The sequence below is a fragment of the Physella acuta genome, unplaced genomic scaffold (genome assembly GCF_028476545.2).
Source record: "Physella acuta isolate Inbredline_101_S28 unplaced genomic scaffold, ASM2847654v3 ptg001015l, whole genome shotgun sequence".
Classification (NCBI taxonomy): domain Eukaryota; kingdom Metazoa; phylum Mollusca; class Gastropoda; family Physidae; genus Physella; species Physella acuta.
The window spans coordinates 149,299-164,946 of record NW_026732532.1 but is presented as its reverse complement, the minus strand read 5'-3'; the positions used below and the strand labels follow the sequence as shown (position 1 = coordinate 164,946).

The 15,648-nt window shown below is 34.8% G+C and overlaps 1 protein-coding gene across 1 annotated transcript; it reads left to right on the top strand.

Moving 5' to 3' along the window:
- Positions 1 to 354: 354 nt before the first annotated feature.
- LOC131954595 (beta-1,3-galactosyl-O-glycosyl-glycoprotein beta-1,6-N-acetylglucosaminyltransferase-like) lies at positions 355 to 13,384 on the top strand. The gene is made up of 6 exons (XM_059318370.1): positions 355 to 438; positions 7,342 to 8,371; positions 10,317 to 10,397; positions 11,569 to 11,708; positions 12,369 to 12,482; positions 13,164 to 13,384. Exons 2-6 carry the CDS (start codon positions 7,380 to 7,382, stop codon positions 13,352 to 13,354), a joined length of 1,518 nt encoding a protein of 505 aa, XP_059174353.1. The 5' UTR covers positions 355 to 438; positions 7,342 to 7,379; the 3' UTR covers positions 13,355 to 13,384.
- The last annotated feature ends 2,264 nt before the right edge of the window (positions 13,385 to 15,648 follow it).

The following is a 15,648-nucleotide window of genomic DNA, read 5'->3' as shown; positions in this document are numbered from 1 at the left end:
TTACACAGGTAGCTATAGGCTATTCACAGCAGAGTCAAATCACAACGTCTAGCGACTACATATGGGAGACACAAGGCAGGTAACTAACTGTGAAAAATCTCACGGCAGATACCATTGGTATTTATCTTTTTTTTGAGGCGGAGAGTGCTGCAACCAAAAGACTTTGACAAGCGCTGAATCATTTAAACAAGGGTGGGTCTTCTGATAAAACCTGTGCTGTAAAACGATAATAAAATGCAGGATACGGTGTAAAAAAAAAAACCTTGTCTTATCTTTATCGCATGACTTGACTGTTTATCGTGTACTTGTTGTTATCAGACGGAAGATTGCAGCGACAAATTAACTTCAACACATCAAACACGAAGTTAACATGGAGACGGCGTGTTGACTAGAGAGCTAATGATAACCAGGACACATTAAGTTAGTGAAGAAGACTTAGTAAGTTACATGTTTATGTTATGTAATTATTACAATTGTTCTTACACCTTTACTTTAAGAATTGTTTTGATAATTTTAGTTTGCTAGAAAGTACATACTTTACTTAATACTACTAGCATGAATAGATTTTTACTTTTTCAACACAAAAAAATAATTATTGTTCAGTTAAAATCGTTATATGGAAGTTATTTTTTCGCGCATTTCGGAAAACGTTTACAGCGCTAATTCACATAAATCTTACAGGCGATTTGAATTTGATCTTATAAGTAACTTGAATATATTGTATATTATATACATATATAAATAAATAAATTAAAAAAAAATATATATATATATATATATATATATATATATATATATATATATATATATATATATATATATATATATATATATATATATATATATATATGTTTATATATATGCCGACCTCAAACAAAAGTTGGTATTACATATGCCGGCTACAATCAGCGACTGCGAATAATAGTCCCGTTGGCAACATAAAGCCGGTGCTACCAATGCCGGTCACAACAAAAAGCCGGTTCTACCAAAAATGTCAAAACGTAATCCCAAGGGTCTATTAATGTCGTATCGGACCGTAGAACTGGCTGTAGTAAATCACATGTCATTATCGAGGTCACGACGACCTGAAACCCTCAGTGGATGGTATCTAACAAGACACGTCCCAATAAATTATAAGTCTAATACAAACAGTTAGGCCTAGAGGAATAAGTCTAATACAAACAGTTAGGCCTAGAGGAATAAGTCTAATACAAACAGTTAGGCCTAGAGGAATAAGTCTAATACAAACAGTTAGGCCTAGAGGAATAAGTCCAATACAAACAGTTAGGCCTAGAGGAATAAGTCTAATACAAACAGTTAGGCCTAGAGGAATAAGTCTAATACAAACAGTTAGTCCTAGAGGAATAAGTCTAATACAAACAGGCCTAGATGAATTAGTCTAATACAAACAGTTAGGCCTAGATGAATTAGTCTAATACAAACAGTTAGGCCTAGAGGAATAAGTCTAATACAAACAGTTAGGCCTAGAGGAATAAGTCCAATACAAACAGTTAGGCCTAGAGGAATAAGTCTAATACAAACAGTTAGGCCTAGAGGAATAAGTCTAATACAAACAGTTAGGCCTAGAGGAATAAGTCTAATACAAACAGTTAGGCCTAGAGGAATAAGTCCAATACAAACAGTTAGGCCTAGAGGAATAAGTCTAATACAAACAGTTAGGCCTAGAGGAATAAGTCTAATACAAACAGTTAGTCCTAGAGGAATAAGTCTAATACAAACAGGCCTAGATGAATTAGTCTAATACAAACAGTTAGGCCTAGATGAATTAGTCTAATACAAACAGTTAGGCCTAGAGGAATAAGTCTAATACAAACAGTTAGGCCTAGAGGAATAAGTCCAATACAAACAGTTAGGCCTAGAGGAATAAGTCTAATACAAACAGTTAGGCCTAGAGGAATAAGTCTAATACAAACAGGCCTAGATAGCGTTTGCTGTTCTATAGTTTTCACCTTTTATAGGGTAGAAGCCAATACATGCGGACATTTAGAATATTATTTACATAAAAGTCTGATACATTAGGCAGTATAAATAAACTGTAACTAAATGTTTAGATTACGGGATTGAAAATCGGTTGCGTATTACGAAAATTATTTAGTGAACTTATGAACTTAAAAGTCAGAGCTAGTGAATTAGGGAGCTGTCAGTACGCTGGGAATCTGAATTATATTCACAATAAACTAATATAAAAAATTATAATAATAGCCTTTGAAATGACATGAAAATAAGTAAATGAACAAACTTGATTTCTTTAATAAAACCATCAGTCGCTTATAATCCCTTACATCTCTCTCTCTCTCTTTCTCTCTCTCTCTCTTTCTCTGTTTATATATACATATATATATATATATATATATATATATATATATATATATATATATATATAGATATATGCATATATATATATATATATATATATATATATATATATATATATATATTTATATATATATATATATATATATATATATATATATATATATATATATATATATATAAATGCTAGCTATAAAAGAAAGTTATTTGTGTTTAAACACCTCAGCAAACAACGAAATTTAAAAAAAAATAACACAGTTGCAACATTTTTGCAAAATAATTTTCAAAAAATTAAAATCGATTTCAAAGTACCTAATGTTCAACAGCCATTGGAATACTTTTTAGGAGGTGGCAAATGGAGGAGAGGGGGTTAGGGCCATGCACCCCCCCCCCCCCCCCCATGGTTGTTTTAACACGTTCAAACTTTACCGTGGACAGCCTTTCTATAACCGTGCGCGACAACGATTAATTCAAGCATAACATCTTATCACGACCAGAAGAGGAAGTTCTAAAACAGGTTTGATCAGTGAATAAAAACATTCTTAGCTAGATGTCGAATACACACGTCTTATCAAATGTTTTGTTGAAAACGTGATTGTAATAAAACACGGGAAACACGAAAAGTTTGGGTGTAAATGGGCTAGTGTGTATGACTTGCACTGTCGTTAACGTTTGAAAATAGCATTGGGTTGTAATAATTTATGTACCTGACATGTAAGAGGTCTTGGTTCGGTAAAGGTAAGAGATCTAGGTTTGGCTAAAGAGGTCTAGGGTTGGCAAAGGTAAGGTCTAGGGTTGGCAAAATTAAGAAATGTAGGGTTGGCAAAGAAAAAAGGTCTAGCGTTAGCAAAGTAGGTCTAGGGTTGGCAAAAGAGGTCTAGGTTTGGCAAAGGAGGTGTAGGGTTGGCAAAGTTAAGAAGTCTAGGGTTGGAAAATGTTAGAAGTCTAGGGTTGACAAAGGTAAAAAGTCTAGGGTGGGCAAAGGTAAGAAGTTTAGGGTTGGCAAAGGTAAGAGATCTAGGGTTGACGAAAGAAAAGGGTATTGGGTTGGCAAATGGAATAGGCCTAACGTTGGCACAGGAGGTCTAGGGTTGGAAAGGTAAGGTCTAGAGTTGGCAAAGTTAAGGGATCTAGGGTTGGCAAAGGAAAGAGATCTTGGGTTGACTAAGGAAAGAGATCTTGGGTTGACTAAGGAAAGAAGTCTAGCGTTGGCAAATGTAATAATTCTAGTGTTGGCAACATTTAGGGAACTAGGGTAGGCAAATGTAATCATTTTTGGATTAACAAAGTTAAGGGATCTAGTGTTGGTAAAGGAAAGAGGTCTAGGGTTGGCTGGTAAGATGTATAGGGTTGGAAAAGTTAAGAAGTGTAGGTTTGGCGAAAGTAAAAAGTCTAAGGTTGGCAAATAAGGTCTAGGGTTGGCAAAGTAAATAGGTCTAACGTTGGCACAGTAGGTCTCGGGATGGAAAGGTACGGTCTAGGGTTGGCAAAGTTAAGGGATCTAGGGTCGGGAAAAGAAGGAGGTCTAGGGTTGGCTGCTAAGATGTATAGGGTTGGCAAAGGTAAGAAGTCTAGGGTTATGAAAGGTTAAAGGTGTAGGGTTGGCGAAGGCTAGAGGTGTTGGGCTGACAAAGTTAAGAGGTCTAGGGTTGGCAAGGGAGGTCGAGGGATGGCAAAGTTAAGATGTCTATGGTTGGCAAAGGCGAGAGGTCAATGGGTTGGCAGAGGTAAGAGGTATAGCAATGTTAAAGGTTATGTCTAGAGTTGGCATAACATTAAGATTGATTGCATGTGGTTCTGTTCACATCGACTGCGTGGGTGTATTTACTTTATGACATGTAAACAATGTATGTTGTTCAGCGTGGCTGTTATCGCGAGATCTAGCGCGATCTGAAACATTGCTGTGGATTATTGTGTATGGTGTACTGATGTAGGTGACGCATGGGTTTAAAATGTTTCGCTTTTAATAACAGTCACGTTTCACAGTATCGTATTTTTTAAATGTTTCTTTTTTTTGTTAGGTTTCGTTACAGTAGTATTTATTAATTGAGTTTTATTATTTATTTTGTTAAAAACAATATTACGCTAAAGAGTAAAGTTTCCTTTTCAAACCAGACGGTCTATAGGGCAAGTGAAGTAGAGGCATATGAAGAGATAGTGTGGTCAGCACTATGTCCAGCCGCCTTTACTTTCCCTAACGTGAGTTAGGTGCCCATCAGAGTTGTTGGACTGTCTACTGACTTGAACCCGGTTTCGAACTCGAGACTTACGGGTTAGCAGTATACCGCTAGACCACTCCGTCCCATTGGGCTAAAGAGGGTAAAGATATATTTCGAAAAGTTAAACGTATTAAGACACTGGCCCCTGCTCACCCCACTCAGAGAAAAATTATATGGGGCACCTGCTCATCCGGAGACCACAGTCCGGTTTATTCACGAAGTTGGACTTGTTGTCTAAATCCTCCTCCATATTCTCAATTAAGAACGAAGAAGAAAGACATGGGTCTTTAACAAATTCCGGAAAGCTACTTATGCCGTTTGCCTCAAGCCGTTTCCACCAATACAACAAAAGCCCGAATGGACTCTTGCCCGAATACGACAAATGCCCGAATGGACACTTGCCCGAATACGACAAATGCCCGAATGGACACTTTCCCGAATGCGATAAACGCCCAAATGGACACTTGCCCGAATGCGACAAACGCCCGAATGGACACTTGCCCGAATGCGACAAACGCCCGAATGGACACTTGCTTAAATACGACAAGTTCCCGAATGGGGAAAACGGCCCTCGAGCAAATGGCATTTGGTCAAGTTTTTTTCGAGAATATGCTGGACTCATGTGCAATACATTTATTTTACGTTTGATAAGCAATATACTTTTATTGTTGTACTGAAGTAAGCGAAAAATATATATTTTAAACAAAAGCTTAACACTAACGGTACAAAAGATGTACCTTCGGTATAGCACCAGCCGATGAAAAATAAATGAGCAGTAAATACTTTGCAGCGATATGATTAATCAATAAGCGATCGATGTCTAATTAGTTTATACTGACAATTATTTCTGCGAAGCCGAACAAGTACAAGATACATTAATTAAAGGAAATCAATACATTGTTATATGGATAATTATTTCCGAAGAAAAACAAAAATATTCATTTTTTGTAAATGACCAATATGTGTTTGTCAGCTTTGGTCTGTGGTTACAACTGCGCCGCGTGCGGTGTTTAAAACTGAGGTTATTTTAAACTTATCCTAAACCAAGGTTAGTCTTTAGGTGGTACATATACATATAGGGTGAATTATGAAAGTATCATTATCATTTTTACGATTAACAATAGCGTAAGTAACTTTTATTTCTTTTTTTTTACCGATTTAATAAACATATTCACAATTGGTTTGAAAAAAAACTAGCTGGCTAGTATGATAAGAATTTGATGACCTACTTACAAGCCCTATTGTTATCAATGTCGTTTAGGTGTATTAATCTTCTTACAGTTGTAAATAAACATATCTAGAGACGAGTGGTACTTGCAGTGGCGGAACTAGAAAAAAAAGGCTCCCCCGCAAAGAAAAGATTAGGGCCCCCTATATATAAATATATATATATATATATATATATATATATATATATATATATATATATATATATATATATATATATATATATATATATATATATATATATATATATATATATATATTTATATATTTATTTATTTATTTATTTATTTATTTATTTATTTATAAATATATCCTAACTGAGTAATTTAGTCTACTTCATTGCAATAAATAACCATTCTGAGAGATCAAACCAGAAAAAATTTAGTCCAAACTCATCTAGCTGTACGAAACACTCATTTAAATGCTGGTCAAAAATATATAAAGACGTTAGCTTGATTCGTGAATGGTTTCTCGCGTTATGTTTATTTTTTTCATTTTTGGCTTTTATAATATCAATTTTGAAAACATTGATTTTTATATCTATATTATTGTATAGTACGTCTTATTTAAGTAGCAATTCAGAGAATCAATTGCTTTTTAATATACATAGTACAAAACTATTTAAATGAGCTTCGTGGGCATCCCTATTTTAAAGAAGGGCAGTAAGTCATGGAAGTAGTGTGAATGTTTACCTACCTTTCAAACTATAGCTCTTGTAGATTTTAAAATATTTTTCTACGCAACAATCTCTGCTATAGTAGATCTGTTGTTTGTTTTTTACAAAACCACTTTCAAGATGCATGAAAAACATAATTTTTGAAAAAAAAATTCAATGTTTTTTGGTAGGAACTGGGCCCCTAAACGTCCTGGGCCCCCCGCATTGCGGGGTCTGGCGGTATGGTAGTTCCGCCCCTGGGTACTTGATGTGTTAACCACTACATATTTGAATCTGCTAGTCGTTTCAATTCATCTTGTACTATGGTCTACTTAAAATCATACTTAAATAATTATAGTACCTGATTACTTTTTGTAGAAACTTGGACCAAATACTAAACAGCTCTTTTTCTTGATAAAAACATGAACAACTGATATCACTATATTAACTCTCTAATCATCGCAGAAACTTGGACCAAAGTTCTAAATTTTAATAAAACATGTTATACAGATAGAATCATACTAAAAATATGTGTCGGGTAAATCTAGACCACATACAACACAGCTCCTGTTCTTGATACAACATGTCATACAGATAGTTTTCTACATAAATGTGTGGGAGAAAGTTATTCCACATGCGTTAATGTTCCTTTTTTTAATAACACACAACATTTCTCTTACTTTCATGTGATTTTTGTCTCAAATTTGAAATAATATCTTTTTTTTATAAAATTGTTATCTGTAGTACTTTGTAGCTATATTACTTATATCTTTTTCAGCATTAACTAAAACATTTCAATGAGGTTGATACATTATTTGTATGTTACTCCTAAATATAAAATCAGCGTTATTCGTATGTATTGTCATTTGTAGTAGCTTGTAGCTATATTACATATATCTTTTTCAGGATTGACCGAAACATCTGAATGCTGTTAAAAACGCCAAATGGATGCGTTGAAAAAACAATGCGATCCACGCAAATTTTTAAAAGCAATAAAAAACTATCGCGTTTTAGTAATTTTCATTATCATAAGTCTTGCGAGTTATATTTTGCTTACTATGATAATCCAAAGAGATAACACCACAGCTACCAAAAGTGAAGAAGTAGATCTGTTTAATAATGTTACAAGTTGTGGGAGTTCGGAAGATTTGTTAAACGCTTTAGAGTCATTTGACAGTGGGGTAGGCAATTATAGCACGTTGAATGTGTCCTATCGTATTGATGTCATTGTAAAGACGTTAGATACATTGGATAAAAAGAAGAAAAGCATAAATAATGATATTCAAACTGTGGATTCAAATATAAGGACAAGTTGCGAACAATCTGGCATTACGCTTCTAGAAAATCTGGCACAAATGTTGCGAGTTAAAAAAACTAACTGCATGGCAATATTTTCTGGTAACAAAACTGAAGTAGCTCTTGGAATTCAACATGCGATTGCGACAAAACGGAAATTGTTATCTAACAGTTTTTATTTAAATTTAACTGCAAACTGTGATGAATTTAAAACCGCACGTGGCTACGTCACATGCTCAATGACGCAAGAAGAACAGGAATTTCCGATTGCGTATTCGATTCTGGTTTTCAAAGACGTAGAAATGGTTGATAAATTATTCCGTGCTATTTATAGACCACAGAACTATTACTGTATTCACGTAGATGCTAAAGCAGACAAAGATTTTTTCCTCGCCGTATCTGCAATAGCACAATGTTTCGCTAATGTTTTCTTGACGGCTGAACGAGTGGACGTCCAGTGGGGGCAATTCAGTATACTGGAACCGGAAATGATTTGCATGAAACAGCTGTGGAGATATAAAAAATGGAAGTACTTTATCAACCTCACTGGACAAGAGTTTCCATTGAAGACAAACGCTCAGCTGGTGAAAATTTTAAAAGCTTTCAACGGTGCTAATGATTTGGAAGGAACAATTAAAAGGTAATAATGCATTATTTTAGTTTTTTTTTATATTACTACATTATAATCCAAGTTACAGTCTTCTTTGAACTGTGATGCATGAATGCGTTGTGTGTCTGTGTAGTTTGAACGTAAATATAATTATGAAATATGTCACGATGATTTGGTTACTGGTGTGAGGAAGGGAGGGAAGTGGATAAGATAATAAAATATACACTACCCTTGTGTAGAAGTTGTAATAGAAATGTGAAAACAAAGCAGGATTGACAGCATTAAACTGTATGAGCGTATTTTGTATGTCCTGTAGATATTGCTGTAAATTTATTACAGTTAAAACATGCCTTGAATGTGTTGTAGATACTGATGTGTATTTTGTACACTGCTTTAATGTGTTGTACATAATGATGTTTACTGTGTACAGTATAAACCCAGCTTAAATGTTCTGTACATATTGCTGTGTATTGTGTACATTATAAAAGCACCTTGAATGTCATGTAGATATTCATGTGTATTGTGTACATTATAAATAATATTCATTAAAAAAGTTTTTAAAAACCCACGTTTTCTGATTGAACTAAAAAGTAGAAAATAAATTCTATACATCACAATAATGCAAGCGATCACTCTACTATAAGCGATGAAAAACGTGGGGCGCCGAAGTAAAAGTTATATTACTATTGATTAGATAATACTATTGACTTTTATTAGAAAGCTTGTAAAGAGTCGACAGTATTAGAAACTGTAAGAAAATCACGGCGCCCCACGTTTTTGATCGCTTATAGTAGAGTGATCGCTTGCATTATTGTGATGTATAGAATTTATTTTCTACTTTTTAGTTCAATCAGAAAACGTGGGTTTTTTTAAACTTTTTTAATGATTATTATTTTCTACTTTTTAGTCTTTGTCTGTTTGTTTGCATTAAAATCTTGCTATCGATTTTATCTTTTCACTTTTTTTTGGGTAAACGAAGACAACTCGTAAAAAGACAACTCGTAAAAAGACAACTCGTAAAAAACACGTTGTGTGAATACGTTACTGACTAGAACACATAGATTTGAACCCGTGTCGAGTGGGATAGCAATCGTGTGCCCAACCACTCGACCATATCGTCTCCCCCATACTGGCCACCAGTTGTTACGGTTGTTTGTACACAAACACCGCGTGAACACTACTCAGTAAGCAAAGAGGGAGAGTACCGAACCTTGTTTTCATCAAATTACAGTTACTTGGTTATGTCCCTTCTCCCCCACGTTTTTTGTACCATTATATAGCGGTCTAAAATGATCAATAAAATGTTTCCATGGATCAATTTAGTAATAATAACAATTGAATAATCTATTGTCACCCAAAACAAAGCTTTCCTGAAAATTTCAGCGCGCTAGCTAACTGGGAAATGCCAGAAATTTCGATCGCAAGATTTGATTGGAAAGACAAACAAACAGAGACGAAAGCAAGTTAAAGAAAACGTGGGAAAAGACCTTGAATGGCCTGTAGATATTCATGTGTATTGTGTACATTATAAAAGCACCTTGAATGTCCTGTAGATATTCATGTGTATTGTGTACATTATAAAAGCACTTTGAATGTCCTGTAGATATTCATGTGTATTGTGTACATTATAAAAATACCTTGAATGTCCTGTAGATATTCATGTGTATTGTGTACATTATAAAAACACCTTGAATGTCCTGTAGATATTCATGTGTATTGTGTACATTATAAAAACACCTTGAATGTCCCGTAGATATTCATGTGTATTCTGTACATTATAAACGCACCTTGAATGTCATGTAGATATTGCTGGGTATTTTGTACACTATAAACCCACCTTGAATGTCCTGTAGATATTGCTGTGTATTTTGTACATTATAAAAATACCTTGAATATCCTGTAGATATTGCTGTGTATTTTGTACATTATAAAAATACCTTGAATGTCATGTAGATATGGATGTGTATTTTCACAGAGCTAACCAAGATCGATGGCCTACACAACCACCTAGGGGCTTGAGGGCAGTTAAAGGATCCGTTCACATCACTGTCAACAGGTATTCGTGTGTTTGTTACCTGTCTCAATATCCATTCCTGTTTCACAATTAATCTAAAATCAATTTTACAAGTTCATGGATTACAGTTAGTTAGGCAACTAGTTATAAGCTTACAAAAAGCAGTGTTCCCATGTAAAGACAGTAAACAGTATTAATTAACAATATAGCTTTAATCTAATTTAAATCGTAAGCCTCCTATTCTATACAGCATTACCCATTCTTAATTATCGATTTCAGCGGTATGCCTAATCCATAAGAAGTCGGCTTCTAAATATTTTATATTAACAAAACACAGGATCTTACTCAACTTCCCATAAATTAGTCGAATCCATTATTCATATGTTTATGTTATTGACACCGTTGTTAATTTAAAAGTAAATTTTGAACTGCTATAAATCTTTATCTTTATTGAAAGAGCATAAGGGGTCGGCGTGGTCGAGTGGGTAAAGCTCATGGTTGCTAAACCGAAAACTCTTGAGTTCAAACCCTAGGGCAGGAGAGGCAACTCCAAAATTAAACAACTGCTGCATGTAGTTTGTTATTGGTTAGACAAAGGCTATGGAAGCAAATCCAAAAACAAAAAAAACCATGCTGAAATCGGAGTCAATGGTTTCAATGGCGCATGACCAGCTGACAGTTATCCTTAATTGTGTGGGAGGGGTATCCCCTCCAACACTAAAGTTAAGAACGAAGAAGAAGAAAGCATACACAGGTTATTCTGTAAACAATTATGGTTTAACGTTTTAATGCAGGGCATAATCCTGGATATGCACATTGAATAATTAGTGTCCTACCTTCCCCCCACCAGTACATGTTTTATATTAATGTTCAATGACGTCGGTCTCCAGAGACTTTGTTGACTACATCCTACCCAACGACACATTTAGTCCATTACATTTTTTTATATTAATGTGTCTATGTTGATCCCCAGAGATTTTGTTGACTTCATCCTACACAACGACAAATTTTATCCATTACATTTTATATTAATGTGTCTATATTGATCCACAGAGATTTTGTTGACTACATCCTACCCAACGACACATTTTCTCGATTACATTTTTTATTAATGTGTCTATATTGATCCACATAGATTTTGTTGACTTCATCCTACACAACGACAAATTTTATCCATTACATTTTATATTAATGTGTCTATATTGATCCACAGAGACTTTGTTGACTACATCCTACACAACGACACAGCCAAGGATCTACTGGAGTGGGTCAAAGGAACGGGAGTTCCCGATGAAACGTTTTTCGCCACATTAAACCACAACCCACAGCTGGGGATACGCGGCAGCTACAAAGGTTCGTTAAACATGGTTCACACAATTAGAAATAGTCAAACAAAATTGTCTAGTAATATAATAGTAATTCAGCAAACACTTTTAGTTTTAATTTGGATTAGTATAGTCAGGGTGTTGTGGTGATTGGGGATGTTATATTATTTCATATAAATACATTACTACGCTAAACAACATAGTTACTATTGTGCATTTTTATCATGAAAAAATATTGTTGTGACTTTCATTGTTTGACTCTCCCTGGCCATTCCGATTGACTTCAAGGAGAGGTTAAGGACAGTTTTTGAAAATGTTTCAATTGATAAAATAATTCAAAACGGCTTTTTCAGCCGCTTGTATTCGTTACAAATATATTAAAATGTGTTTAATCGATGGTTCCCAAACGGGTTTAATTTTTACACATAAAATTTGTTACAATAAAATTCAAATATTTAGAATGATTGCATTTACTTTGTTAACCGATCGGGCAATGTTTGATGCAAGCTTTTTGCAAATGTCTGTGTTAATTGAAATGTGTAGTTAAGAAATGGGCTAATTTTTTCTAGAAAAATTAGATTTAAATTATGCAAACATTCTGAGGAAAATATGAATCGCAAGAGCTAAACATATCAGTGAAACTCAAGCATGCTATAGCTTTTTAAATTAATTAATTAACATTTTCCAGGTGAGCCTGAAACAGACGACACAATCAAACCGTTTTTATCCAGATATAAAAACTGGTTCGGCATGTACCCTTGCGCTGGTCAGTCGGTCAGGGGCATTTGTATACTCTCCACGGGTAATAAAGGAAATTTGTATATTCTCCACAGGTAGTAGCTTTGTTAAAGGAAATGTGTATATTCTCAACAGGTAATAGCTTTGTTAAAGGAGATTTGTATACTCTCCACAGGTAATAGCTTTGTTAAAGTAAATGCGTATATTCTCAACAGGAAATAGATTTATTAGATGCATAGGTTTGATTAATCTCAACACGTCACCGATTTGTTTAGGGAGTGTTTATACCCTCAAAAGATAATTATTAGAGACGTTTACATGTTCGCAACTGTAAGCGTCATTGTGTACATTGCCAACAGGTATAGCTTTTATACAAGACGTGTTAATTATAATAATAAATTTTGTATAGGCGTCTGCAGTTCAAAATTTCACCTCTTACAAATTATGTAGATTTATAATTTGGTATCTCGCTAGCTCGTTGTGTTTTTGCAAGGTGTTTTATAATATGTTGACATTTATGTTGCATATTTTAGAATTTGTATTTTCCATTGATACATATTTGAATTCCTGGTTATTGATGTTTTGTACACAAAAAAGGAAACAGTTCAAATTATTATCGTACGTGCTATGTTTAATGAATTGCTACGTACCGAAGTGTTATACAACATAGTTTAAATACAATTTCGGGAATGTTGTGTTAAAATAATGCAAGAATGGCGAAAAATCAAAAAAATTTTTTTTTCAGGTGACCTGCCGTTACTATACGAATCAAAACAATTGTTCGCCAACAAATTCTACCTATCGGAAGATTTACTATCTGTTGGTTGTTTAGAGGAAAAGTTGATGAACGACACGAGGGATGAATTTCAGGGTGTGAAGACATTTAACGTGTCTTATTATGAGAGCTTAGATTTTGTGAAAAATAGTGTGACATAAGATACACTGTATAAAACTGTCTCATCTAAATAGAATAAATATAATTGATTCAAAATATTAAAATTATTATGTAATATTTATCAGAATCTTATACAAAACTTTGTTATACATTTTTGTATTGTTTTCTTTCATTCCGCAATTACCAAATACGAGTTTATCGTCATATATATATATATATATATATATATATATATATATATATATATATATATATATATATATATTGCGCATTTATTGCGCATTCTTTTGTTGCGTAGCTTTCCCATTGCGCATTTTTATGTGAACCATCTAAAACATCAATCCAAGGCACCGTGCCGAAATGGAGAAGAAGGACAAGGCAAAGACATCACTGGATGGTGGGGATCAACTCAGAGGCGTAGCGACCCTTCCCGGCGCCCGGGGACAAACTTTCGATTTGCACCCCCCCCCCTCATACTTTCGATTTGCACCCCCCTCTCAAGATTTTGATTTGCATCTCCCCACCTCAAATTTGCACCCCCCTTCAAGCTTTCAAGTTATTTTTCCAACCCATTTTGGCGCCCCCTAAGGTCGGCGCCCGGGGACATATGTCCCCTCCCGCCCCCCCCCCCCCCCGCCTCGCTACGCCTCTGGATCAACTATTACACAGGGTTGCCCGTATTAGATAACTCATAGCTTCACGAGACCGAGAGAAATGGCGGAAAGTTATTAGAAAAGCAATCGTTGTGCCCCAAGACCCCTTAGGTTAGTAGGCGATGTGTTGAGTGTTTATAGTTTGCATAGTCGTCAAAACTATGAACAACAAAATAATATGCAATCCTTATTTATTTAAACTTTTCATTATTAAACATCCTTCCCGTTACTGATTATTTAAATAATTTAAAAAAAAAAATAACAGTTTACTATTGGCTCATAAGCGTTTAAATACCAATTCATGAAAACTGAATGGGTATAAAGTTTAGTAAACATAGCTACATGTTTAACTACAGAGAAATGTTTCTTGAGCTCGGCATATAACGTGGGGTGTGATAAACACTCTGCCTCATTTACTTTCCCCAACATATGCTTCGTACCCGTTAGAGCTGGGTCGACACATGTACATCATACCAAGATTCGAGCTCGAGACCTTCGTGCTAAAACCCAAGCGCTCTAACATTTAACTACACAGCAATGTTATTAGATACACGCTAATTAATGATTCATAGCCCTTCTAAAATTTGAAAATCTATTTTAAGTGTGCACTTATGTTGGTAGATGCAGCATTGAAATGAAAATACAATTCCTAATGCGTGTACTCAAAATGGATGGATTCTTTTTTCAATGATTAACGTGTAATATAATACATTATAACGTTTAAAGTTATACATACTTACACATTATTCATCAAATTATATTAAACAAGTCTTTAACTCTTGAGTCGATGGCGTGGCCAAATGTTAGATCGCTTGGCTTCTAGCACGAAGGCCTCGAGCTCGAATCTTGGTTTGTTGCAGCATGATGTACTTGTGTCAACCAAGCTCTAACGGGTACCTAATATATGTTGGGGAAAGTAAATGAGGCATAGCATTTGTCACACTCCACTTCATGTGCCGAGCTCAAGAATCATATGAACTCTACGTCAAGAGTTGATGACAAGATCTGACTTCGAACGTTAACCCTAATTTGCCGAGATTAATAAGGATATTTTTTTACGTTTTATCTACGCTAAAATATCTATTTATCTATTACTCTTTTTAGACATTATTGTTTTTTACAATCTATAATTTGAATTAGCATAAAATCTCTACAAACTACGGAAAAGTAATAAAAATTTACTATTATAATGTTTGAGACATAAGGTCTACCGCTTCGGTATCAGTGTTCCTTCCTGACTTTTTTCTCTTCAAATTTTCGGGGGGGGGGGAGGGGTGACTAAAATGTCCGGGGGCGGGCGGTAACTGTTACAAGTATATACATTTTTAAATATATTCCGTCTCGTATGGGGGGAAGGAGGGGGGGGGGGCGGGGTGGTAGACTCGGGGAGGGTGAGGCAGGCCACTCAAAGAGATCCCTGGAAGAAACGCTCTTCGGTATACAAATCAACATGTTCAGTCTATTTAGTTCGTTGTTTTATATGTACTAAGGTAATTGTGGCGATGCAGGATATTAATTGTAATGTCTTATGAAGACGCAACTATCATTATCATTATAATCAACAACCTCAGTGCACAAGACAACATGATGAATGGAGGGAATAACGAACCATGTGTGTGGATAACAATGTTAAGTCAATTTAGTAATCTGTTTTCATGGTTTTTACCTTATGATTGCTGCCA

What these genes read in the sequence shown, in the direction of transcription:
- LOC131954595 (XM_059318370.1), top strand. Translation starts at nt 7,380, where the DNA reads ATGGATGCGTTGAAAAAACAATGCGATCCACGCAAATTTTTAAAAGCA. An exon ending in TTGGAAGGAACAATTAAAAG is followed by an intron (nt 8,372 to 10,316) that starts GTAATAATGCAT and finishes GTATTTTCACAG; the next exon opens with AGCTAACCAAGATCGATGGC. An exon ending in CATTTGTATACTCTCCACGG is followed by an intron (nt 12,483 to 13,163) that starts GTAATAAAGGAA and finishes TTTTTTTTTCAG; the next exon opens with GTGACCTGCCGTTACTATAC.